At 48.0% G+C, this 25933-nt stretch overlaps 4 protein-coding genes and 1 pseudogene across 4 annotated transcripts; 2 read left to right on the top strand and 3 right to left on the bottom strand.

Annotated features, from left to right (window-relative positions):
- The first annotated feature begins 10679 nt into the window (after window positions 1-10679).
- LOC131095302 (feather beta keratin-like) lies at window positions 10680-11003 on the top strand. The gene has a single exon (XM_058042980.1). The coding sequence runs from the start codon at window positions 10698-10700 to the stop codon at window positions 11001-11003; it is 306 nt and encodes a 101-aa protein (XP_057898963.1). The 5' UTR covers window positions 10680-10697.
- A 1796-nt stretch (window positions 11004-12799) lies between these two features.
- LOC131095300 (feather keratin 1) lies at window positions 12800-13591 on the bottom strand. The gene is made up of 2 exons (XM_058042978.1): window positions 13570-13591; window positions 12800-13125 (listed from the first exon to the last, which is right to left on the bottom strand). The coding sequence occupies exon 2, from the start codon at window positions 13103-13105 to the stop codon at window positions 12800-12802; it is 306 nt and encodes a 101-aa protein (XP_057898961.1). The 5' UTR covers window positions 13106-13125; window positions 13570-13591.
- A 2460-nt stretch (window positions 13592-16051) lies between these two features.
- LOC131095301 (feather beta keratin-like) lies at window positions 16052-16375 on the bottom strand. Its single transcript, XM_058042979.1, has one exon. It carries the CDS (start codon window positions 16355-16357, stop codon window positions 16052-16054), a length of 306 nt encoding a protein of 101 aa, XP_057898962.1. The 5' UTR covers window positions 16358-16375.
- Window positions 16376-19183: 2808 nt separating this feature from the next.
- LOC131095073 (feather keratin 1-like) lies at window positions 19184-20931 on the bottom strand (annotated as a pseudogene).
- A 450-nt stretch (window positions 20932-21381) lies between these two features.
- Window positions 21382-21705, top strand: LOC131095303 (feather keratin 1). The gene has a single exon (XM_058042981.1). It carries the CDS (start codon window positions 21400-21402, stop codon window positions 21703-21705), a length of 306 nt encoding a protein of 101 aa, XP_057898964.1. The 5' UTR covers window positions 21382-21399.
- The last annotated feature ends 4228 nt before the right edge of the window (window positions 21706-25933 follow it).

The following is a 25933-nucleotide window of genomic DNA, read 5'->3' on the forward strand; positions in this document are numbered from 1 at the left end:
AAAGGAGCAAGAAAAGAGGGAAAAATGAGAAAAAAACATCCTCAATGTGGCAGGAAATATCTGGGATAAATACCTGGGTTAAGTCACGCGGTTATGGGAATTTACGAGAAATTGGGAAATAGAGAGGGCTCAGGTGGGAGTTGAATTTGGCAGGAACTGAGCAGGAATTCAGGTGGGAGTTGAATTTGACCTGGAATTGAGCAGGAAAAGAGGGAAAAATGAGGAAAAACTATCCATGGTGTGGCAGGAAATATCTGGGATAAATAGCGGCGTTTTGGTAACGCGGTTATGGGGAATTGGGAATTCCAAAGATCTCAGGTCGGAGCTGAATTTGTCCAGTTTAGTTTTCCAACCAGGAGCTCTCTTCCTTCCTGGTTGAACTTCCTGCTTTTCAACATAATGGTATTTTTCAGACCATCACAATTTTAACCCCAAAATCTTTTATCCCATTGTTTCTCTTCCTGGGATTTTCGCTGTGTCCGTCCCACCCCTCTTGCCAGTGGAAAACCACGACTCCCAACTCAATCCCAGATTTTCAACTCAGGTTTAAATCCTCATTTAAATCCCCAGTGTGGAGGTTGGAGCTCGTGTCCTCCTCCCACCCTGTTCCAAGTGGAAGAGTGAGATCCAGGATGGAGATCCACCCATTTTTTATGGGTCTCATTAGGGATCAGCTGAATATTTGAAATCCCAGAGCACTTTAAACCCAGCCTGATATCGAGGCCAGATTTTCCCTGGGCATGGTTTAATTATGGATTGAAGACCGTGCTTGCCCTGGATTATGCCCACACGGATTGGGCAAGGAAAACACGTAAGGAGATGGGATAATTTTCCTCATTTTCCTCATTTTAGCTCTGTGAAGCTGCTGGGGGAGAAGTTAAGGGCTGGCAAAGGGGGGTTTGAAGTGATTTCCTAAATAATTCCCCACTTCACCCCAGGAATCTGTGAGGGAGACAAAATCCAGGGGGGATTTCTCACGTCTCCACCTGAACATCCCATTTTAACCTTCCCAAATTAAAAATTCTGAGGTTTTTCCCAATTAATTCAAGTCCAATCTCCTTAGACTTCAAGGTGAGGAGAAGACAACCACGGGGTATTTTTCCAGCTGAAAAGCTGGATCTGGAATGGCCAATTTTGGCTTTGAGAAAAGAAGATTGGTCTGGGGGTTGGGATCTTCCAGTGCTTCCATACTATTTGTAAAAGCTCATCCCAGAACTCCTGAAAGGAGGTGAAAAAGGAGCGCTGGGATGTTCCTTCTACATTTGGAATTCAAAATAGAAATATATTTTAACTGAAGCCAGCAGTAAAGGGGATTTTGAGTAAGGAAAATCTGGGTTCTGCCCTCTGCAGGATTGGGAAAATATTTAGGGCGAGTTCTCCAACTTAAAAGACGCGGGAGCCTCCTGGAAGACAGCTGAGGGTGAGAACATCGTAGAAATTATATTTTAAATGATAATTTCTTTAATGACACTGACTCTTTAGAATATGAAAAGAGCACCATGGAATTATTGAGGCTCTTTAGGATTCAGAGGGAGTTTTCTGTGCCCTCCCTGCTTTCCTGAGCTCTCCCCTCTGAAGTGTAAAACTTCAATTAACTCCAAACTAAAGGATAATAAAAAGGTTTTTTCTGCTAAAACACCCCCTTGTCCTTTCAGGAGCTCGCCCTGTCATTTGAGATTCAGATAGCAATAACAACGATAGTAATAATAAAATAATAATTGATTTAAAATTCAATAATTGATTCAAAATTGACTTACCAGGATCACCCAAGGAGGAGAGGAAAAGAAAAGTGATTAGGGAGGCTTCTACGTAGCAAATGCTTTTATACACGTCCCCGAAGCGCCTGGAGGATGTGACACCCTCTTTGCATGAAGTCTTAATTAGTTGCAAAACAAACTTTGCTGCCTGCATAACTTCTGCGAGTAATGAAACTGTTTTGCTCCCTGTTTGTGTTTGTTCCCTCCCGGAGCTTCCCAGAGCGTGCTACGCCCTCCGGGCAGGATTCACTTTGCCCTTTCAAGGGCCAAAAATAGGGCTCGATCTGCTGCTAATTAACCACATTTCAGTTATTTCGGGGCCTGATCAAGGGTTCTTTTATTGGCATTGGGTTTTCCCTCGCAGGTGCTGTGAAAGGGAGCTGAAGTGGCATCACTTCCTAGCAGGGAACTGAATTATTTTTATGATTTCCCAGCGTAGATTTTTTTTTAGTCCCAAAACCACTCCCAGGGGCATCAATTGTACCCCTACATCTATGGATAAGGAGAAGAAATAAATTCGCCATGCCAAAATTCTCAATAAATTCCATGAATTCTCAAGAAATCTCACGAATTCACAAATAAATCTTTAATTTCATGGTGTCAGTGACCTCATGGAGAAACCTCAGCCTTATCTCCCATCCTCTCCTTACAAATCCTGGGATGGGGTTTAAGTGGAGCAGCTGGATTTGCCCCTGGGCTTTGCAGGGTTTGACCCCAGCGCAATTAAAGGCATCCAAATCCCACCCACGGTTCTGGCTCCTGACTCAAGGCGAAATCACAGCCTCACATGGCCTTGATTTTGTTTTTTGGGGTTTTTGTCCTTCCTTTTCCCCCAGTTTTTCGGTTGGAAAGGATAAAGTTGTGGGAAAAGGAAAGTTGGAATCATCCAGGTTTTCTGGGTCAGAATTAAGGGGCGGGGGGAAAGTAGACAAGAAATTGTTCTGTCCTCATGAAAACGTAATTTAGCACAAATTATATAGAACCACTCAAATATTGGAGAAAATGGCGGCGGGTAGTTTATCAACATTTTGAGTGAGCCAGACATGGATTTAAAATGTTTTTATTGAGATTTTAAAGAGGAAATCAATGACAGAAAAATCATAATAAAGACACAAATCAGGATTCCCTCAAAAAGAGATTTCTGAGGGAGCCACCGGTTGTGTAGCCAGGAATATTTTGGGATAACAGCACCCAGAGAATTTCATTTATTTACTAACTAAAAACTGTCCTTAATTGAAATCCTATTGGAATACCGGGATGGGGATCATTTAAATATTCAGGGACACCCTTAAAAGCACAATTCCACCTCCCTCTTTCATCCCTGATGCCCAAATCTGCATAAATCCCTTGGGATCAGCCCGAACCCTTTTGTTCCCAAGTGCCCACAAATGCTTTTGCCTTAGGACCCCTCTCAGGCTGCAGATAATTTATGCTTGGAGGGAAAATGGAGAGTAAATAATAATTAGGAACAAAGGGAGGCAGCTCAACTTCCTGGCACCTCGCTTGGGATGTGAATCCTGGGAAAGAGGAATGAGAATTGTGGATATCCCATCCCTGGAAGTGTCCAAGGCAGGTGGGAATGTCCCAAGATTTAACTCTAATTAACAAGCCTAAGGTTAATAGAAAGCTGTTCCACAGGATTAATTCAGCTGAAATGTCATTTATGAATATATAAAAGGACACTAATACATATTTTTATATTTTCATTTTTTATATTTTAAAATGTTTAATTTTTTATATTTTTATATTCCTATATTTCTCTATATTTACAGATTTATATTTAATGTATGTATTTATATATACATATATTTACACATATTTTAATATATGTATATATTTCTATTTCTATATATTTATTTCTGTGTTTCTACATTTTTGCTTCTTATATTTTTACCTTTTATTTCCTTTCAGAACCCACATTTCTTGCTGTTTAACCACTTAACACTCTTTTTAAAGACAATAATTAATTGCATTTATATAAAATTCACACAATGTGTGGCCAAGTGCAGATAAACCTTGAACCTGAAGGTTTATCCATCAGAGGTTGGATTTGATGAACTTGGAGCTGGTGTTCTGTGAGCACTCCCCTTTTCCCAGCCCCTTGTGCTGCAGAACATTCTGGAACTCGCGGGGATTTCTGCTCCCTCTGCATTTTTGGTCCCTCTATAAAAAATCTCCTGGGCCCTTCCCTGGCAGATGGATTTTCCGTCGCCTTTGGCAGATTTTAATTCCAGTTATTATCTGGGTGTAGGGAAGCACAGGAGGCAAATGAATCCTCCGAGGTCACCCCGGGAGCAGCTGGAGGAACATGCAGTGAACCGGGCTGCCATTTATTTCAATTTATTTCAAATCCAGATTTGAATTCCAGCGGCTCCTCCAGGCCTTGGCTGCGGTTCCGCAGATCCATGGGGGGAAGGAGAACCCCCAAATTCCAAGATCAACTGGGAATGAAGGAGTGGGAGTCCCAAGCCCTGGAAGGGATTTAGGGAAGGGCTGGGAGCACTTTTGGACATGTCCTGAAATGGCTTTTCCAGTTGGGGCCTGGAAATCTGCGCCAGTAAACACAGCCCTAGGTTTTATTTTAATAAATTATTCAGTTTTCAAAGTGTTCTGCGTAGTCACCTTCTCCTGGTGTGTTTTGTGCAGTCCTGGAATGGTTTAAAGAAGGATCTTTAAAAATTATTTCATTCCTAGCCCTCCCAGGAGCACAGGCTGCATTCAGCCAGGCCTCAGACACTTCCAGGGATGGAGAATCCACAATTCCCTGCAAAACATCCCCACCCTCCCACAGAACATTTTTATCCCGAATTTCTCCCTCAGAATCAGCAGCAAACTTTGATTTCTTTCCATTTTCTCCTCAAAAAAAAAAAAAAAATGCTGAGTTTCCCAAAGCTGTGTGAGGCCTTCAAGGCCCCATCCCTAATTAAAACCCCGGCCTTTGTTTATGTCTTTCGAAACCTGAAGCTGCCACTTAAGAAATCTGCAATTAGTGGGGCCTCCAAATTGCTGCAGTCGATGGGGTAATGATCCCCAGGCAGAAAATAATTCCTTTTTAATGAAAATCCCGCCTCAAAAATCACCCCTTAGGAAAGGCCGCGCTGCCAAGGAATAATCGTATCAGCGCAGGTTTATCGGCTTTTAGCATTTAAAGAGGGATGAAACCACGCAAATAAATAATAATAATAATAATAATAATAATAATAATAATAATAATAATAATAATAAAAACAGGAGGGTGAAGATGTTGAAATTTTTTTCAATTAATTGAAATATTAACGAAGCCTTTTGTGTGTGCGTGAGGTGTTAATTAATTCCAGATTAATTTTTCAGGACTGAGTTCTGCATTCTCTCTTTGTGGATCACACTGGCCCTGTTTGCATTTCTGACCTTCCTGTTCCTTCTTCAGGGCTGTTTTTTATCCCAGAATTCCAGAAGATTTGGGGGTTTTTTTGGTGGGTTTTTGGGTGTTTTTGGTTTTTTTGTTTTTTTTTCTGAGACTGCAAGGCTCAGAATTAAACTGAAAAATCTTTTTTTTTTCTCAATTCCTTCTCCTGACAAGCCCCCATTTTATTAAATCTTAATCAAAGTCCTTTATTTGTCATTCCTTTATAAAAAATCAACTCTGAGCCCCTTCCCCTAAATCCAGAATTAACCAGGAATGATCTCCACATTTTGATTTAACAATTATTCCCTGCTTGTGTAGTTCCTGAGAAATCAGTGTTGTCGAATGTCCAGGTTTACTCTGTAACAAATTCCAGCATTTGCCTGTTCTGGGAAATCTGACAGAAGTAAAAACCCAAAGTTTTCAAATTGAAATCAAACAAGAGAAAATATTTATATTTATTAATATGATCATTATAATAAGATATATGATTATTTATTAATTAGTGTATTTATAATAGAGTAATATTTATTATAAATATAATGAATATTTATACTGTATTATATTCATAACATCATATTATTAATTATAAATATACAATAGATTCAATGTTTATTCATATATTTATATTTTATATGAATATACAAATATTTAAATATATTTTTATAAACATAAAAATATATTTAATAGTTGTATTTTTATTCTATATTTTATTATAGATTTATTTTTATACAATATATTTATACAATATATTTAATATATTGTATTATTTTATGTTATTTATTTATTTGATTATGTATTTTAAAAATATCTCTTTATGACCAGAGAATGTTCATTACCAACCTTGCCACGTCCTTCGGGGTGACTTTGTGACTCTCTTTGTGCTCCTGCAATCCTGCTGCATCCCTAAAAGCTGCTAATGAGTGTTTTACATTAATAAATCATTCATGAGAGTTTGCAAAGTGCTTTGAAATCCTTTAATCCAAAACTTCCCGGGGCTGTTCCTGGGGACTGGCGTTGCCTTGGGAACTTTGCAGAGTCACCCATTTTTGCAGGAATAATTCCAGAGAAAAATGGGATGAATTATTTAAAAAGGGGAAATAGGAATAAAAATGGGCAATTCGATGATTTTCGGGGAAAGGGGATGGAGTATGAACCCTTTTCCTACTGAAATCTCCCAATATTCTGATTATTTTGTATATATATAATATATAATAAATTATATTATATATAATTTTTACATATGTATAATTACATATATAATTTATAAATATAATTTTATTTTATATATATATATATATATATATATATATATATATATATATATATATATATATAGCATAAATATATTTCTATATAAATATATCCCTGAGAGGATGGAGGAAAGGTTGAGGGAATTGTTCTGCCCACACAGAAATTGGGATTTTATTCCTTTTTCTTTAATAAAGGACATTTCTGGGCACCCTCGTTGTGCTCTGCGACTCTTTGAGCACCACCCCCCATTCAGGGTCCGACAGCTGCCCCGGGGTTGACAAAAACCTCATTCCCGACCTCATTTTGGGGTCATTTTACCAAAACCTGCATCTTTCAGCCCAGGTAACGAGGCAGGGAAAGTGCCCGGTGTCCCTGAGCTCTGCCCTTCCCTACAGCCAGATTTGTTTTTTACCTGCTCCTTGTTTGCTCCTTTAATCCAGCACAATTTTTATTTTTTTTTCCCCTCTTTAAATCCCTCTTAAATGACGAGTTGGGACAGGGAGAGCCCCGAGGCAGCGACTCTGATCCCAAAAGTGCCATCCCAGGTGCTCATTAATGGTTTGCACATCCCTGTGTCATTATCCCCAGCGTGGAATTGGCTTCAGCCACCCATGGGTTGAGCAATAAAAGTCCTCAAAGATAAACAGATCAGAGCTCAGCTGTCATTCCAGTAATCAGCTCCTAATCAGGTCAGGATTCTTGGCCTTGTAAGGCGTTTTTAAATTTTATTATTTCCTATGCTGCGTGCATTTTGAAGCCCAATAATGGAATAAATTAAATCCCAATAGTGGATGAAATTAAATCCCAATAGTGGAGTAAATGAAATCCCAATAATGGAATAAAATAAATCCCAATAATGGAATTAATGAAATCTCAAGAATGGAATAAATTAAATCCCAATAGTGGTATAAATGAAATCCCAAGAATGGAATAAATTAAATCCCAGGAATGGAATAAATTCAATGGAATAAATTCCATTATAATTAATGGAATAACCTGCATCCAGGGAGAAGCAAATACACTCCTTTCCATTCCCTGGCTTTGTGCTGTGATTTCCTGTCAGTCTCCCAGGAAATCATGGAATGTTTGGGATGGAAGGGACCTTGAAACTCATCTCATTCCCCCCCTGCCATGGACAGGAACTATCCCACCATCCCCAGGTGCTCCAGACTGGCGTTGGACACTTCCAAGGATGGAGTATCCATCCATAACCCCTGCTGGAACCTCCCCACCCTCCCAGGGAGGATTCCTTCCCAAAATCCCACCCAAATTTCCTTTCTGTCAGTCTGAACCTTCCCAAAATCCCATCTAAATTTCCTTACTGTCAGTCTGAACCTTCCCAAAATCCCATCTAATTTTTCTTTCTGTTGGTGTGAACCTTCCCAAAATCCCACCTAAATTTCTTTTCTGTGGGTCTGAACATTCCCAGAATCCCATCTAAATTTTCTCTCTGTCAGTCTGAACCCTTTCCCCTTTGTCCTGGCACCCCATCCCTTGGGAATTGTCTCTCCCCCAGTTCCTCGTTGCCCCTTCAAGTCCTCCAAGGCCATAATCAGGTCACCCCAAATCTTCTCCAGGCTGAACATTCCCAGTTCTCCCAGCAGAGGTGCTCCATCCCTCTGATCCCATCCTGCAGCCTCCTCTGGGCTCTCTCTAGCAGCTCCAGCTCTGCAGGTGAGGTCTCACCTGAGCAGGGCCCTGCTGGACCCCCCCTTTCCCCATGCCCACCTCATTTTGTGCCCAGTGCTGCTGCCTGAAATTGTCACAAGAATCCCAAGCAGCCTTGGATCCGCTCCAGAGGCTCCGTGGGAGGTTATTATGACACACAAAATGACTTTTTGATGAAAAAATTAATAACCCTGGGTTCTGACGCTGTCAAATGCTGTCTGCCCGGGGAGTAACCAAATTTTGCGTGACGTTGTGGCCCAAGTGACAAAACCATCCCAATTTTGCATTGTAGCTGCAATATTTCCATGGCTGATGCACTCTGTGTGTCTCAACCATTTAATGAATATTTGGGATTGGCTTTGAAGTTCTTCCCTTTCAAGAAGCTGAAGAGCTTCGGTTGTTCTGCAGAGAGACACCTCCGAGGCTTCGGGATGTGGGGTGAAGCTAAATGAGAGATGGAGGTTCTGATACTGCTGGGAGGGAGCTTCCAGTGAAACATCCTTTTCTTTTTGTTTAATTTAAAAAATACTTCCTAAAATAATTCATTTTTTTTAATTAAAAAAATACTACCTAAAGAAAATTCCCCTTAGTTGTGGAGTCACGGAATGGTTTGGGGTGGAAGGGACCCTAAAGATCACCTTGTCCCAACTCCTTCCATGGGCAGGGCCACCTCCCACAGGGTCAGGTTGCTCAATATCCCATCCAGCCTGGCCTGGAATGGATCACATCCTGGAATTGATCATTTCTTCAGCCTCAATCACCACAGGAAGCATTCCCAATTAATTTGGTCCTTCTCTGAACTGAAATCGTCGAATAATTCTAAAAATAAAGACCCCAGTCTGGAGATTGAATAATTTTATCCCCTCATGGTCAGTTTAATTCTTGTTTTGCTGCAATCATGATGCGCTAAGCTCTGCTTTAATGAGTAAAATGAAACATTTCTCTCCTCAGAAATGTTTTGGGGCGGAAAAATTGAAGCTGGAGACTTCCTCCCCTTGGTTAGCCAAAATTACCCGCTCAAATTATCCGAGTTGAGCTGAAATGATTGTTGGCTGCACCACCTGAATGAAGCATTTGGGGTTCTGGCTTTGGGGATGGCCATAAATCAACCAAAATTAGGTGTCCCAGCAATTGCAGGGATGCCACCAGCCCTGTGTTCCCAATTGCTCCCATTCCTGTCCTACAGCAGCGCTGTCAGGATGTCACCAGTGGCCAACCTGGCCTCTAAACTGTGGTGCCGGGACATCAAACCTGAGCTCATTCCAGCCCTCATTAGGCCAGGGAAGCAACTTGCCCAGTAGCCCACAGCCAACACCAGCTGCTGAATGTTTTATTTCCACTGAAAAACAAAATTCAGCTCCCCGCTGGAAAAAGAGAAAGAAAAACCATTCCTGGAGACTTTGCAGAAGTTGCTCTGAGGGTCAAGGGGAAATTAATCCCCCTTAAAGTGAGAAGCTGACTTGGAAAAAATCCACATTTTAAAAAATTCCGATTTTGGTTATTAAATGCGCTTGGAGGTTCAACACAAGCTGAAGGTGGTGACACAATAAACTATAACTCATGAGGTGGTTTCTGGAATAAAATACTGAATATTGACTGAAAAACTAAAAAAAAATTGGTGCCAAGCCGGGTTTGTGACCTAATTAGGCTCTCACCTAAAGCAGGGCTACATTCTCAATGAGAGATTCAAACCAGACATGTGGCACAATCTAAAAACACACGGAAAAATAGCTGCAATTACATTTATGCAAAACATGCAAATGCTGTATGAATCGGGAGCTATCTGGGATGAGTCTGGCATGGTTTTGATTTGGAAATGGCAATGAGACAGATGAGGCAGTGACTAAACCGCCAGACAGAGGAGGAAAAACACTTTGCTTTCCAAGGAGATGGCCACAAAGGCCTGAATTACCTGAATCAACAGTGCTGGCCAGGAGAGGCCTTTGATCTCTAATTAAGTCACACAAAACGAGGTTCCAGTATGGAATGGGGCTGCCAGCAGCAAGGAAACAGGGAAGGAGCATTGCAGCCCCAAATCAAAGGTTGGTGCTGGAGGAAGGGAGTGTTTTCCATGCAGGATGAGCTTGGGAAACACATCCCATGAGCAAAGGCTGGCCCTGGGGCTGTGTGGGACAGTATAAAACCCACTCTGAGCACAGGATCCCTCATCCACATCTCCTGCCTTCTCCTCCTCGGTGACACAGGTGAGCTGAAACGGCCTTTGGCATCTCCTTCTCCTTCTCCTTCTCCTTCTCCTTCTCCTTCTCCTTCTCCTTCTCCTTCTCCTTCTCCTTCTCCTTCTCCTTCTCCTTCTCCTTCTCCTTCTCCTTCTCCTTCTCCTTCTCCTTCTCCTTCTCCTTCTCCTTCGTGTCTTTGTCTTTGTCTTCATCCCTGACCTCACTGCTGCAGAGATCCTGCTGAGAACTTTGCCCCCAGATCCTTCTCCCAGCCTCTGATCACTGTGAGGAGTTGGGAGAAGCTGTTGGGCTCTTTGCAGGAAGCCATGGGGATGAGGCTCCTGATCCTATCATCCTCTCTGTTCCCTGTCCCTTCCCTCGGCCTCTGCTCCTTCTCCTGCTGAGGCCGTGCCTCACCTTCTGCCTGTGCCTTCTCCAGGTTCTCCTGCAGCCCCAGCCATGTCCTGCTACGACCTGTGCCGGCCCTGTGGCCCCACCCCGCTGGCCAACAGCTGCAACGAGCCCTGTGTGAGGCAGTGCCAGGACTCGCGGGTCATCATCGAGCCGTCCCCTGTGGTGGTGACCCTGCCCGGGCCCATCCTCAGCTCCTTCCCCCAGAACACCGCCGTGGGATCCTCCACCTCCGCCGCCGTGGGCAGCATCCTCAGCGAGTCCGGGGTCCCCATCAACTCGGGGGGCTTTGGGCTCTCGGGGCTCTCTGGCCTTGGTGGCCGCTACTGCGGCCGCAGGTGCCTGCCCTGCTAGAGCCGGGCCGCACATCCAACGAGTGCCTCGCCAGGCCAAGTGTCCCCTGGAGCTGCTGGCCAGCCTTTCCAGAGGCCTCAGTGCCCCTCCTGACAAAGAGGGAGGCAAACATGCCCACCTGAGGCTTCTGCTTGTCCTGCTTTCTCCTGCGCCTCCCCGGGCCCTGCCGTGCCCTGCTCTGCTGGCCCAGGGGCTCAGCCCTAGCCCAGCCCAGCCCTGGGCTCCTGCTGCTCCCGCTGGCACCGTGCCCGGGCCAGGCAGACGTGTGTCCCACCACTGGCCATGCCTGCCTGCCCATCCCTGCTTTGGTTCTGTCTTCACACTCAATAAAGTTCACTCTGCATTGGAACTGGAGTCTCCTGGAATTCCTGCCCTGCTGGGATGTGCAGCTCAAGCTGCTCCATGGGTGGGGGGTGATGCCGTCGGGGTATTTGGGTGGTTAAAGGCCAGGGTTGGACCTTTCTCACACCTGGGCAATGTGAGAACCTCCAAGGCAATCGCTGGAAGTGCCATAGGGCAGTGGAGGGTGTGTGGCCTTGTGTGAGTGTGCACAGGGTGACCAGGAGTGCCCTAGGGGACATCTGAGCCAGGCTGAGGTTGGGGATGTGCTGAGGTGGGTGTGTGACGAGGACATGGAGCAGGGATGGGCACACAGGGACTATGATTCCTCCCCTGAGGGAGGGCAGCAATGATGGTGACAAGGTCTGGACCTGTACCCAGGCCTAGAAGGGAGCAGTGGATCCATCTTATCCCCCACCCAAATTGTCCTGTGGTGGGAGGAGTAATTGCTGTGGACTCATTCCGTGTGTCACCGTGTCCTGAAGGAGCAGGTGTCTGGAGCAGACCTGCAGAACTCTGCTGTGTTGACTGGCCACTTGGTCTTGGAGCTTTTTTCAGCCTTGAGGACTCTGGGATTCCTCCACAAGAGTGACGCATGCTCAGTCCATTTCCATTGTGCCAACACCTGGCACAGGACTCACATTTCTCTTTGCACACCTGCCCTGGGAGCCGCGTGTCACCTCAGAACCTTGGGTTGTCCCAGTGCTCCAGGGTTTGGATGCTGTGCTTGGATGCAGGCAAGGAAAACAACCACTCATAGCTGGAAATGCGTAATAAAGGCTTTGGGAATGTGCCTGTAAATCCACACAGAAGTCTCTTCTGGAAGGTCAATGTTTTGCTTCATCAACTGAAACCCAGTGTCCCACCTCCCTCCTGAGTCAAATGTCTACTGAGGCACAATGACAAGGCCACACTGCCTCCAGTCCCACCCCTCAGAGCATCACATTGCCCACGGAGCAGCTTTAGCTGGTGATCCCAAAATGGAAGGAACACCATTTTGCCTCATCAGCTGGAACCCAAAGTCCAAAACCCCTCCTGGATCAAATATCCCCTGGAGCACCTCCTGTGCACAACAACAAGGCCATACTGCCTTCAATCCCACCCATACACCCCAGGGCATCACAGTGCCCACATGGAGCAGCTTTAGCTGGGGATCTCAAAATGGAAGGAACTCCAGAAGACTCTAGTTCCAATGCAGAGTGAACTTTATTGAGTGTGAAGACAGAACCAAAGCAGGGGTGGGCAGGGCCCGGGCCAGGCTGACCCAGCAGCAGGGCCTGGCCGACTGTGGGACACACATGTCTGCCTGGCCTGGGCACAGAGGAAAGCAGGACAACCAGAAGCCTCAGCTGGCCACCCTCCTTGTCAGGAGGGGCTCGAGGCCTCTGGAAAGGCTGGCCAGCAGCTCCAGGGGACACTTGGCCTGGCGAGGCACTCGCTGGATGCGCAGCCCGGCTCTAGCAGGGCAGGCACCTGCGGCCGCAGTAGCGGCCACCGAGGCCAGAGAGCCCCGAGAGCCCAAAGCCCCCCGAGTTGATGGGCACTCCCTCCTCACTCAGGATGCTGCCCACGGCGGCGGAGGTGGAGGATCCCACAGCGGTGTTCTGGGGGAAGGAGCTGAGGATGGGCCCGGGCAGGGTCACCACCACGGGCGAGGGCTGGATCACCACGCGGGAGTCCTGGCACTGCCTCACACAGGGCTCGTTGCAGCTGTTGGCCAGCGGGGTAGGGCCGCAGGGCCGGCACAGGTCGTAGCAGGACATGGCTGGGGCTGCAGGAGAACCTGGAGAAGACAGGGAAAGCACCCACGGGGTGTGAGGCACACAGGGAGATGGTGCTCGCAGGAGGAAACACAGCCTGGGCAGAAGGGACAGCCTGGAGAGGGAGCAAGGGAGGAACCCAACAGCCCTGAGCCCAGAGAGTTCCCTGCAAAGAAATCCCAACATCTCCCACCTCTCCCCAGCAAAAAACGACCACAAAAACCTGGTGAGAGCAGAATCAAGGAGAAAGATTCTCAGAGAGCACTGTGGAGAAGCCAAGATTCCATTGAGGATTGAGAAGAGAAGAGAAGAGAAGAGAAGAAAGAGAAGAGAAGAGAAGAGAAGAGAAGAGAAGAGAAGAGAAGAGAAGAGAAGAGAAGAGAAGAGAAGAGAAGAGAAGAGAAGAGAAGAGAATGAGAATAGTGAGACAAAGGCCCTTGCAGCTCACCTGTGTCACCGAGGAGGAGAAGGCAGGAGAAGTGGATGAGTGATCCTCACTTGCTCTGCCTTTTATACTGTCCCACACAGCCCCGGGCCCGATGCGCCTCTGCACAGGGAACGTGTTTACCAACAAGCTCATATTTTATGCAAAGCATCCCCAATTAAGTAAACTGAAGGTTGTTTACGCTCCCTTCGAGGCTGCCTTTTCATTTCCCTGTGCAGGACATGCCCATTCAGCCAAACTGGCTCCTTTCAAGTGCCAGCATTAGAGGACAAAATGTTTTTAGGGTATTTTTCAGCCAGAACCAGGCTGATGTTTCAGCCAGCTGGGTGGAGTGGTGCTGTATTTCCAGGTGATGTCAGCATCTTCCCCTCCCGAGGCAGCTCTGAGCCTTTGGAGTGATAAATGAAGTTTTTTTTATTATAAACCCAGGATTAAAGGGCTGGCTGCGGCGGGGACTGGCCGTAGACGTTGCTCCCTGTGACTCCAAGGCTTTTCAAGCCTTCTTAGACATCATTTATTCATCAGAGAGACTGCATGGGTTGGTTTTGAACTTTCTTTGGGATCTCACATTGCCTTTGGAAGAAATTATCTCGTTTCTCCTGCCTTTCACCTCTTTCAGCATTGCCTGGAGGTCTCCAATCAGCAGAACAGGACAGTTCCAGAAGGAAGGACGCTGCTTTCCCAACAAATATTATTTCCTAACAAATATTAGTCAGGGTCATTATCTTGCAGAAAACACTCCTTAATGAGAACATCTGACTTCAAAACTCTTCCTTCTCCCATTCCTCAGGGCCATCCCTCCACTCCTTTTTCCCCCCTGCCTCTGACCAGATCAGGTCCCAAATACTCAGGAATGTTTCCAAGCAGGACACAGGGAGCAGCTGAGGGCTGGCAGTGCCCACAAACCCAGCCTGGGCAGCACAAGCGGCCAGGATGTCCCCAGAGATGGGGAAAGGAAGGATTCCATGCTCTGAGCTGCATTTCCTGGGGCAAGGGCAGAGCTGGTATCCCCAGGAGTGGTGACAGCCCTGCCCAGGCACCACCGTGACACCCCTCAGGGCAAATGGGGCAAAACTCCTGTCCCAGTGAGGCTGGGGCTCCATCAGTGACAGAAAAATCTGAAATCCCAGAGGTCCAAGCCAGATTCATCATCCAGGAGGTTGAAGGGAGCTCTCAGGTTGATAGAAGTTGTTTCTCCAAACAAACACATTCAGGAGAAACCCCCAGGTGTGACAGGGCAGATCTAACAGAGAGATTTCCTTCAAAACTCTCACACACCATGTTTCCATCCAGGCATTTCCACTTAAATGCCTTCCAGAGGCAAAACACTGAGCGCAACAAAGGCATTTCCAGCCCTCTGTCCTTCTCCCTCACCCATCCTTCCTCACTGAGGGTCTCCATGAAGCCCTGGGTGTCCCCACCAACCCAAATCTCTCAGGGGTGTCCTGGGGGTGTTGTCTCCCTTCCCTGGTTCCATTTTGACCCTGTTGCTCCAATGTCCCTTCCTGGCTCGGGCAAGTACAGGAGAACATTTCCACAGCAGATAAAGAGACAGAGGAACTTGGCAGGATGGATTTATTTCAGACATTGATGCCCCAAATAGGGGTTTGACTGTCACCAGGTGGCTGCAGGGCCAGGCACACCCCATTCCCTGGGGAGAAACACTCCACAGAATGCAGGAAAAGAAAACTGGGCATCACGTTGACTTTGGCAGTTGGAAAAATGTCCCTTCAAAACATTTGGGACTCCCTCTGCATCCAGGCCTTGGGAGAAAGACTGGAGGAGGGAAGGTAAATGTCCAGGGGTAGGTGGTAAAACACAATCATGGCCTTGGGCAGGTGGGTGAAACTGGAACAGAAACACCGGGTCAGCGGCTTGACTCATGAGCTGGAAGTTGTCCAACCTCAGCCTGGCTCAGATGTCCCCTAGGGCACTCTTGGTCACCCTGTGCACACTCACACAAGGCCACACACCCTCCACTGCCCTATGGCACTTCCAGCGATTGCCTTGGAGGTTCTCACATTGCCCAGGTGTGAGAAAGGTCCAACCCTGGCCTTTAACCACCCAAACACCCTGACGGCATCGCCCCCCACCCATGGAGCAGCTTGAGCTGCACATCCCAGCAGGGCAGGAACTCCAGGAGACTCCAGTTCCAATGCAGAGTGAACTTTATTGAGTGTGAAGACAGAACCAAAGCAGGGATGGGCAGGCAGGCATGGCCAGTGGTGGGACACACGTCTGCCTGGCCCGGGCACGGGGCCAGCGGGAGCAGCAGGAGCCCAGGGCTGGGCTGGGCTGGGCTGGGGCTGAGCCCCTGGGCCAGCAGAGCAGGGCACGGCAGGGCCCGGGGAGGCGCAGGAGAAAGCAGGACAAGCAGAAGCCTCAGGTGGGCACGTTTGCCTCCCTCCTTGTCAGGAGGGGCACTGAGGCCTCTGGAAAGGCTGGCCAGCAGCTCCAGGGGACACTTGGCCTGGCGAGGCACTCGCTGGATGTGCGGCCCAGCTCTAGCAGGGCAGGCACCTGCGGCCGCAGTAGCGACCACCAAGGCCGGAGAGCCCCGAGAGCCCAAAGCCCCCCGAGTTGATGGGGACCCCGGACTCGCTGAGGATGCTGCCCACGGCGGCGGAGGTGGAGGATCCCACGGCGGTGTTCTGGGGGAAGGAGCTGAGGATGGGCCCGGGCAGGGTCACCACCACAGGGGACGGCTCGATGATGACCCGCGAGTCCTGGCACTGCCTCACACAGGGCTCGTTGCAGCTGTTGGCCAGCGGGGTGGGGCCACAGGGCCGGCACAGGTCGTAGCAGGACATGGCTGGGGCTGCAGGAGAACCTGGAGAAGGCACAGGCAGAAGGTGAGGCACGGCCTCAGCAGGAGAAGGAGCAGAGGCCGAGGGAAGGGACAGGGAACAGAGAGGATGATAGGATCAGGAGCCTCATCCCCATGGCTTCCTGCAAAGAGCCCAAGAGCTTCTCCCAACTCCTCACAGTGATCAGAGGCTGGGAGAAGGATCTGGGGGCAAAGTTCTCAGCAGGAGCTGCATAGCAGCAAGGCCAGGGATGAAGGCAAAGACAAAGAGAAGGAGAAGAGGGAGGCAAAGGCCCTCGCAGCTCACCTGTGTCACCGAGGAGGAAAAGACAGGAGAAGTGGATGAGGGATCCTCTGTTCTTCTGCCTTTTATACTGTCCCACACAGCCCAGGGCCCACGGGCACCCTCAGCACATGGAACGTGTTTCCCAAGCTCATCCTGCATGCAAAACATCCCCATTAGAGAAATGGGGACACTGCAATGTTGCTTTTTCATTTCCCTGTGCAGGACATGCCCAGTCAGCCTCCCAGGCTCCTTTCAAGTGCCAGGATTAGAGGCCAAAATGTGTCTGGGGGCAGTGCCACGTCAGCAGGGCCAGGTGATGCAGCTGGTTTTGGGGACTGTCCTATTTCACCAGGGCACTCCAGGCCCTTTGCCCTCCAGGGCCTCACTTTAGGACTCCCAGAATGGTCAGGGCATTTTTTCTGGCACCCCTAAAATAACAACCACGCTTTAAAATGTGTTTTCTGTGACAGGAGTCACCTCATCTACTGGGTAACCAAATACTCAAGTCCAGCTGAGCTGGGTGTAAACTTCCCTACCACCTTGGACACTCTGAAGAATCAGGGATTTCACATCCAGACAAATCCATGTGCTCTCTGCCCTTTCATGCCTTCGTGGAGAGCCCCCAGCATCCTCGAGACAACAGGAGGATGTTTGAAAAGCAGAAAATCCTCTCCAACACACCTTAACTCTGCTCCCACCAGCTCCACCCAGCACCAAGTGTCTTTGTTAGCCCTTTTCCACTGCTCCTTCTCCATTCCCAAATTTCCACAACCCTTCTGGGAGCCTACACCCAAACTCGACAGCAGGCAGTGGAAAGAGCCTGCAGAGCTCTCCAAGGAGACATCAAAACACATCAGAAGGACTCATGGTCTGGGAATGTCAGCAGGAAAACACTGGAGGCAAACAGACAGCAAGATCATGGGCTCCTCTTCCATCCTGTCACCACACTCAGACATGCAGGGTCCACCTGGCCTGGCCTCTTCCCATGGTCAGCACTGAGGGGCTGCCCTTGATGGTCTTTGAGACCTCCATTCCCTGCCCTCCATGCCTGGAATGGTCTCTGGTCCCCCCATTCTCTGTCCTCCATGCCTGGAATGATCTGTGACCCCTCCATTCCCTGGAATGGTCTCTGGACCCTCCATCCCTGGAATGGTCTCTGGTCCCTCCATTCCCTGCCCTCCATCCCTGGAATGGTCTCTGACCCCTCCATCCCTGGAATGTTCTCTCACCCCTCTGTTCTTCTGCTCCAGGTGGAGTGAAGGTCACTTCTTGTGTTTGGACAACACCCTCAGGCACAGGGTGGGATTTTGGGGTGTCTGTGCAGGGCCAGGAGTTGGATTTGATGGTTTCTGGGTCCCTTCCAATCTGGATATTCCACGATTCTGTGATTCCCTGAACGACAGGGAGAAGAAGATGTGGGAGGAAGCAGGAGCACCTTGTCCTCTTCTGCATCACTATCCACACAACTCAACACTCCAACAATGTTCTCCCATGTTCCTGTGACCTCCTGAGCTGTGCCTACAGCCCTGAGCCCTCCAGGAGGGACAGGAGGGCACAGGGGATGCTGTGGTGGAGGCAGCAGTAAAGGGTGACAACTCCTTGGGATTCTGTTGGATGACGGACATTGCCCTTGAGACGGTTACAACACCAAGCAACACTCCATTTTTGGAAGGCTTCAAACCTGGTTTTATTCTAGCATGAATGGTTTTTAGACATTCTTACAAAACTCATAAGTTTACTCATTGGTCAGGAAAGACAAGCAAAGTGTTTATTGGAACAGGCAGTTGCAGGTTTCTCTTATTTCTCCATGTTTCTTTCTCGGTTTCTGCGTCAATGAACTTGGTAGGAAATTCTTTCAGGGTGGAACACAGATCCTCCTCTCAAACTTCTCTCTGGCTCAAAGTAGTCTCTGTAAAACCTCTCCCACAGGACACGAGCCATGGAAACGTTTTCTACTGAGTGCTGGAAAACATGGACCAGTGAGGTTATTATGGGGCGTCCATCCTTGGATGGATTGAGAAACCATTGGCATCTAAAGCAACTCCCTCAAGACTGTCCCACCTGAGCAAGGGTTGGGCCACGTAACCCCTGGAAGTGCAATCCAACCCCAAAACTGTGATTTGGTGACCACCCATATTGAGCAGCTTTAGCTGGGGATCCCAAAATGAAAGGAACTCCAGGAGACTCCAGTTCTAATGCAGAGTGAACTTTATTAAGTGTGAAGACAGAACCAAAGCAGGGATGGGCAGGCAGACATGACCAGCAGTGGGACACATGTCTGCCTGGCCCAGGTATGGGGCCAGTGGGAGCAGCAGGAGCCCAGGGCTGGGCTGGGCTGGGCTGGGGCTGAGCCCCTGGGCCAGCAGAGCAGGGCACGGCAGGGCCCGGGGAGGCGCAGGAGAAAGCAGGACAAGCAGAAGCCTCAGGTGGGCACGTTTGCCTCCCTCCTTGTCAGGAGGGGCACTGAGGCCTCTGGAAAGGCTGGCCAGCAGCTCCAGGGGACACTTGGCCTGGTGAGGCACTCGCTGGATGTGCAGCTCGGCTCTAGCAGGGCAGGCACCTGCGGCCGCAGTAGCGACCACCGAGGCCGGAGAGCCCCGAGAGCCCAAAGCCCCCCGAGTTGATGGGGACCCCGGACTCGCTGAGGATGCTGCCCACGGCGGCAGAGGTGGAGGATCCCACGGCGGTGTTCTGGGGGAAGGAGCTGAGGATGGGCCCGGGCAGGGTCACCACCACGGGCGAGGGCTGGATCACCACGCGGGAGTCCTGGCACTGCCTCACACAGGGCTCGTTGCAGCTGTTGGCCAGTGGGGTGGGGCCGCAGGGCCGGCACAGGTCGTAGCAGGACATGGCTGGGGCTGCAGGAGAACCTGGAGACGGCAGGGAAAGCACCCACGGGATGTGAGGCACACAGGGAGATGGTGCTCGCTGGAGAAAGAGCAGAGTCTGGGCAGAAGGGATAGTCTGGAGAGGGAGATAGAAAGGACAAGGAATTGCAGTCCCCAAGGGGACCCCAAAAACACAGACAAGACCTTCTCCCACCTCCCCCCCATGTAGCACAGAGAGTGGAGATGATCACCAACCGTCCCAACAAAACAAAACTGAGGCAAAGTCCCCGTGGGAGCCAGAAGAGACAGAGGAAAAGAAATGGAAAGAGAGGAAAGCACTCACCTGTGTCACCGAGGAGGAGAAGGCAGGAGAAGTGGATGAGGGATCCTGCACTTGCTCTGCCTTTTATACTGTCCCACACAGCCCCAGGCACAGGGACAGTCTTTGCACAGGGAATGTGTTTACCAAGCTCATCTCGCATGCAAAACATCCCAATTACAAAAATTAGTGTTTTTATTTTTGCCCTGCAACGCTGCCTTTTCATTTCCCTGTGCGGGACGTGCCCAGTCGGCCTCCCAGGCTCCTTTCAAGCGCCAGGATTAGAGGCCAAAATATTTCCAGGGAAAATGATTTGTCAGCAGGGATGGGAGATGCAGCCAGGCCTGAGAAGAGTCCCACTGACCATCTGGTGCCCTCCAGGGCAGGACTTTCAAGTGCCAAGGCAGCACCATGTCCTCTGCTGGACATTGGCACCACGGAGCCGGACTGGGGCTTGTCCCTCACATGAAGGGATTACAGGGATTGGAAAAGCTCTCCCAGAACATCGAGTCCTACCTGAGATCCATCCCCACTTTGTCACAGAGCCCAAAGCACAGAATGCCATGTCGTTTCCCCTTGGACACCTCCAGGGATGGTGAGTCCAAACACCCCCTGGGCCACCCCTGCCAAGGCCAGATCAGCGATGGACAGAGATGAGGGGCAGAGCTGACCCTCGCAGGGCAATGGTCAGGGTGAAGCCTCAGGGCCCTGAGGAGCCTGGCCCCATCATCAGGAAACACTTTAAAGTCCTGCCCTGGAGGGCAAAGGACTGAAATTATTTGGGATGTCGGACACTCCTCAGCACCGGCTGCATCACCTGGCCCTGCTGACGTGGCACTGCCCCCAGACACGTTTTGGCCTCTAATTCTGGCACTTGAAAGGAGCCTGGGAGGCTGACTGGGCATGTCCTGCACAGGGAAATGAAAAAGCAGCATTGCAGTGTCCCCATTTCTCTAATTGGGGATGTTTTGCATGCAGGATGAGCTTGGTAAACACGTTCCATGTGCTGTGGGTGCCCGTGGGCACAGGGCTGTGTGGGACAGTATAAAAGGCAGAGCAAGTGAGGATCCTTCATCCACTTCACCTGTCTTCTCCTCCTCGGTGACACAGGTGAGCTGCGAGGGCCTTTGCCTCACTATTCTCATTCTCTTCTCTTCTCTTCTCTTCTCTTCTCTTCTCTTCTCTTCTCTTCTCTTCTCTTCTCTTCTCTTCTCTTCTCTTCTCTTCTCTTCTCTTCTCTTCTCTTCTCTTCTCTTCTCTTCTCTTCTCTTCTCTTCTCTTCTCTTCTCTTCTCTCTTCTTTCTCTTCTTTCTTCTGCCTTGGCCCTCAATGGAATCTTGGCCTCTCCATAGTGCTCTCTGAGAGTCTTTCTCCTTGATCCTGCTCTCACCAGGTTTTTGTGGTTGTATTTTGCTGGGGAAAGGTGAGAGGTGTTGGGATTTCTTTGCAGGGAACTCTCTGGGCTCAGGGCTGTTGGGTTCCTCCCTTGCTCCCTCTCCAGGCTGTCCCTTCTGCCCAGGCTGTGTTTCCTCCTGCGAGCACCATCTCCCTGTGTGCCTCACATCCCGTGGGTGCTTTCCCTGCCTTCTCCAGGTTCTCCTGCAGCCCCAGCCATGTCCTGCTACGACCTGTGCCGGCCCTGCGGCCCCACCCCACTGGCCAACAGCTGCAACGAGCCCTGTGTGAGGCAGTGCCAGGACTCCCGCGTGGTGATCCAGCCCTCGCCCGTGGTGGTGACCCTGCCCGGGCCCATCCTCAGCTCCTTCCCCCAGAACACCGCCGTGGGATCCTCCACCTCCGCCGCCGTGGGCAGCATCCTGAGTGAGGAGGGAGTGCCCATCAACTCGGGGGGCTTTGGGCTCTCGGGGCTCTCCGGCCTTGGTGGCCGCTACTGCGGCCGCAGGTGCCTGCCCTGCTAGAGCCGGGCCGCGCGTCCAGCGAGTGCCTCGCCAGGCCAAGTGTCCCCTGGAGCTGCTGGCCAGCCTTTCCAGAGGCTTTGGTCCTCTCCAGCCCTCCTGCCAAGGAGGGAAGGAGGGAGATGCTGTCTGGTCTCGTGGCCAGCCTGTTCCTGCCTTGAAAATCCTGCTTATGAATGAGTTTCCTTGTCTCTGATTTTGCATTTCATGGCGGTTTGATGCTGTGATTGCCAGCAGTCAGTGGAGGGGTTTTTTTGAGGAATTAAGGAAAGGTGGAGTCTTGCTTTCTGTCTCTCAGTTGGAATTGTTTCTTTTCCCTTCATAAATATATATTTTCCCTTTGTTTTTGCTGAATGCTACTTGTCTGTTCATTATTAAATTGATGTTGCATCTGATTTTGAGTTTCATTGTGGTTTTTCTCTCCTTTTTACCTCCCCTTGGGGTAGAATTATGTGCAAATCCATGCAAGGATTTCACAGAGGAAAATGTGCATCCAAAAGTCACCACAACTTATCTGATAAAAATAACTTCATTGGTTTTTACACTCTTGAGAAGTACTGAACAGGTTCTCAAATCTATTTCTCTTTCTAGGATATTTTCCCCCAATTTTTTCATCTCACTTCTGTGGATATTTAAAAGCGTAATTGTGGTGTTTAAGCTTGAGAGATTTTAGATCTTGTTCCCTATTTGGGATCTTTGAAACTCTTGAGAATCTGAATGAATATTAATATGGCAGAAGCAACACTTGCCATTGTGGCAACCAAAAAAGATCCAAGAAAAATAAAGCCAGGAAATAAAATCTATTTGAAAATTAAAGCATCCTGGAGCTGAGATATAAATATTTGAGGAGCTCGGGGGAAGGCTCCTGACATTCAAGTGTGGAGCCAGTCCATATCCCCACAGCACAGGCAAAACAGGTGGGGTTTTATGTTCAAAAGTTTTGTGCTTTGTTTAAAGTTTAATAAAAATTATTTACTCGCAAACTTACAAATTTGGGAGGAGAAGAGATCAACAAAAAGATGGAATAGAATCCTAAAATATCCTCAGTGGAAGAAACCCTCAAGGGTCATCCAATCCATCTCCTGGTCCTGCACTCAAAACAAAATCCCAAAATCCCAACATCCCAAATGCTCCTGGATCAGCCCTGGGGCCATGCCCATTCCCTGGGGAGCCTGGGCAGTGCCCAGCACCCTTGGGGGGAAGAATTTTCCAGAAAAATCCAGCCCAAACCTCCCTGGCACTGCTCCAGCCATTCCCTGGTCACGGGGAGCAGAGGAATTCCGCTGGGGCCCCTTTCCACCTGCGGCTTGAGGCAGAAATGCCAAAAAACAAAAGCTAGGAATGAAAATGTCCCAGACTGAGCGGAGCCTGGGCTGGAAAAGAGGTTTCCATGGGCAAATTTTCCAAACAATTAATCAGAGGGACTGGTGGGATGAGTTTTTCCCTGGGCTCCGCGAGGAACCCAAGGGCGGCGGCGTTCTGCGCAGCAGAACTGTTGCAGTTGTTTTTATGATCAGACTGATTTTTCTAGTTTTTTTAAATATAAAAATGACCTTGTGGTCAGCTTAAGTGACACCCCAGATACGGCACTTGCTGATAAAAATGTTACACATAAGGTTTCTGTGCTATCACAATTTTATTATGGTGTGAAATTGATGCAATATCAATTAAAAAGTATTTTCAGATCCCTTACATATGTTTCAATAAAAACAGATTTAAAAGCCAGTTTAAATCTGTTTTTATTGAAACCTATGTAAGGGATTTGTATTCTGTACCTACCATCAACAGACTATATAATCTATTTAATCTATGCAATCGATTTTATCTATTCTATCTATTGAATGTATTTTATCTATTCAGTCTATTTTATCTATTAATCCCTCGATGCAAATGGACGCAGAGCACAAGGAGTGGAGAAAGTGAATTTGGGAGAGTGAATAATCTGGGAAATAAACCCCAAAATTTCCCCTTCCTGACCTAAAGGAAAAAAAGGGGAAAAAAGTCGCCTTCCAGAACCTTCCCAGCCCAGCCCAGCAGGGGAGTTGTGCAGGACATTGAAGTTTTTATTAAATGGAGTTGCTCAGTTCAATTTCAAGCCGAATTTTGTACATTTAAGAGTCTGATCCATCACCTGCAATGACTGAAATCACCAGATAAACAATTTCTGAAGAATGTGAATGAGGTTTGGAAGCCATGTCCCCCATGGATGTTGAGGTGGAAAAACAGGTGCGATAACTCCATAGATATTTTTGACTTTATGGGGTTTTTGAAGCATCTTTTTTTTTTTTTGCATTAATTAGTTCCCACACATATTTTTGCAAGTGGAACCTTTTCCTGATAAAGGAATTGTCCTGCTTTTGTTTCCCAGTCTATGTTTAGGCTGGCATTGCGTGAGAAGCATCATCCACCCATTAAAAAATTCTTTCATCTTCTCAATTTATGGGTACTTTTAATTTCTGGTACTTTTAGACAGACTCTAATAATGTCAACATGAAATTACTTCAAGCACAGTCTAATAAAGACAATTTTTTTCCAGCTCCTTAGCAATTTGTTCACTTGTGGCTGCCTTGGGATTTGAGATCAAATCCAAGAGGAGCCAAAACTCTTTGTGTGCCATTCCCAGTCTGACCCACTTACAAACAATTGTCAATTAAAATGTTCACATCTCAAAAAAAAACCACTCTGAGGACCCTTCCAAGCTTGGAGAAGCTTTGGGGTGACCTCATTGTGGCCTTCTAGGACCTGAAGGAGCCAACAAGAAACAAGAAAGGGTCTGGAGTGACAGGACAAGGGGGAAAATGGGTGAAACTGAAAGAGGGGAAATTTAGGTCGGATTTGGGAAGGAATTCTTCCCTGTGGGTGTGATGAGCCCCTGGCACAGGTGGTTCCATGGATTCCCCACCTCTGGAAGGGTCCCAGGACAGGTTGGACGAGGCTTGGAGGAACCTGGGATCATGGGAGGTGTCCCTGCAAACGGATTGGCACAGGATGAACTTTGAGGTCCCTTCACACCCAAACCATTCCATGATTCCATGATTCTGACTGTGTTTTTGTGAACTGAGGGGGAACAGGAGGGGTTTAGAGGTCCCCTTTGTAAAAGAACTGATAAATCAGGATTAAATGTCCCCTTGTTCTTCCAGCTGTGCCTCAAACTGCGTTACCCAGATTTAGCACCATAAAACCATCTGAAATCGATGTGATAAAGTGATAATTTGTCTCTGAATCCCACAATTCTGACACTTCCTTCCTTCTGTGGGATTTCAGGGCTGGATGTGCTCTTGAGGCAGGGCCTTGCCCAAACCCAGAATTGAGATTGTTCTGACGCCGGGCTGGAGGCAAAGCCTGGTGAGCATCGCTGGAGACAGGAATTTATTAAGGATTTACACTCATACCCTTAATAAAAGAACACCTTGGAATGATGAATTATGTATTATAGACATTCTTAGTATTTTTCTTTATGACTAAAGTCAAACATACGCCGGAGTCTGGATTTTGTTGTGACTGAAAGGTGGCCCTGGAATAAATTTGGTCCCTGATTCCTGAGATGAGAGAAACCTGCGGGACGGAATCTGTCTGTCAGAAGATAAGGAGGAAATAAAAACAAAGTAAATAAGCAGTGAGGAAAAGAACATTTAATCAGGTGGAACATTTGACATTCAGGACATACTCGTTGGGAATTAATTCCAGGTACAAAGGCTGTCTGTGGTCCCCAGGCCATCAGGGCTGAGGTATAAAAACCAACTCAGCCCAACTCCTTCCTACCACTTCTCTTTCCTCTTTTGTGAGCAAGGTTAGTTCAAATCCACTTCTCTTTCTCTGTTTGTTGAGTTCTTGCCTTTTCATAATCTGTTTTTTTCCCCACAGTGTTCTGCTGCTTGCTGGATTCTTTTTTGGGGGGATGAGACTTTTTCTGCTTAAAAAGTTGTGGTTTGATGTAGGAATTGTGGAATTTCTGGAGTCCCAACTTGGCTACAGAGATCCTTGAATTGATGATAGAAATTTATACAAACGTGTAATTTCAGAAATGTTAAATGACATAGAAAATATTAGAACTAATAAAGATTAACGAATTACATGGGTGGAATAACTCTGCAAGGTGTTGGAACTCTGGGATCTTTAAAGGTCCTTTTAAACTCCAACTATTTATTAAAACAGAAAATCCAGGAGCTCAGTTGTATTTCAGCAGCATTTTATATCTTGGAGGGTGTCTTTTCCATCCTGGAATGTCAGC

This window comes from Melospiza georgiana, chromosome 33, assembly GCF_028018845.1.
Source record: "Melospiza georgiana isolate bMelGeo1 chromosome 33, bMelGeo1.pri, whole genome shotgun sequence".
Lineage (NCBI taxonomy): Eukaryota > Metazoa > Chordata > Aves > Passeriformes > Passerellidae > Melospiza > Melospiza georgiana.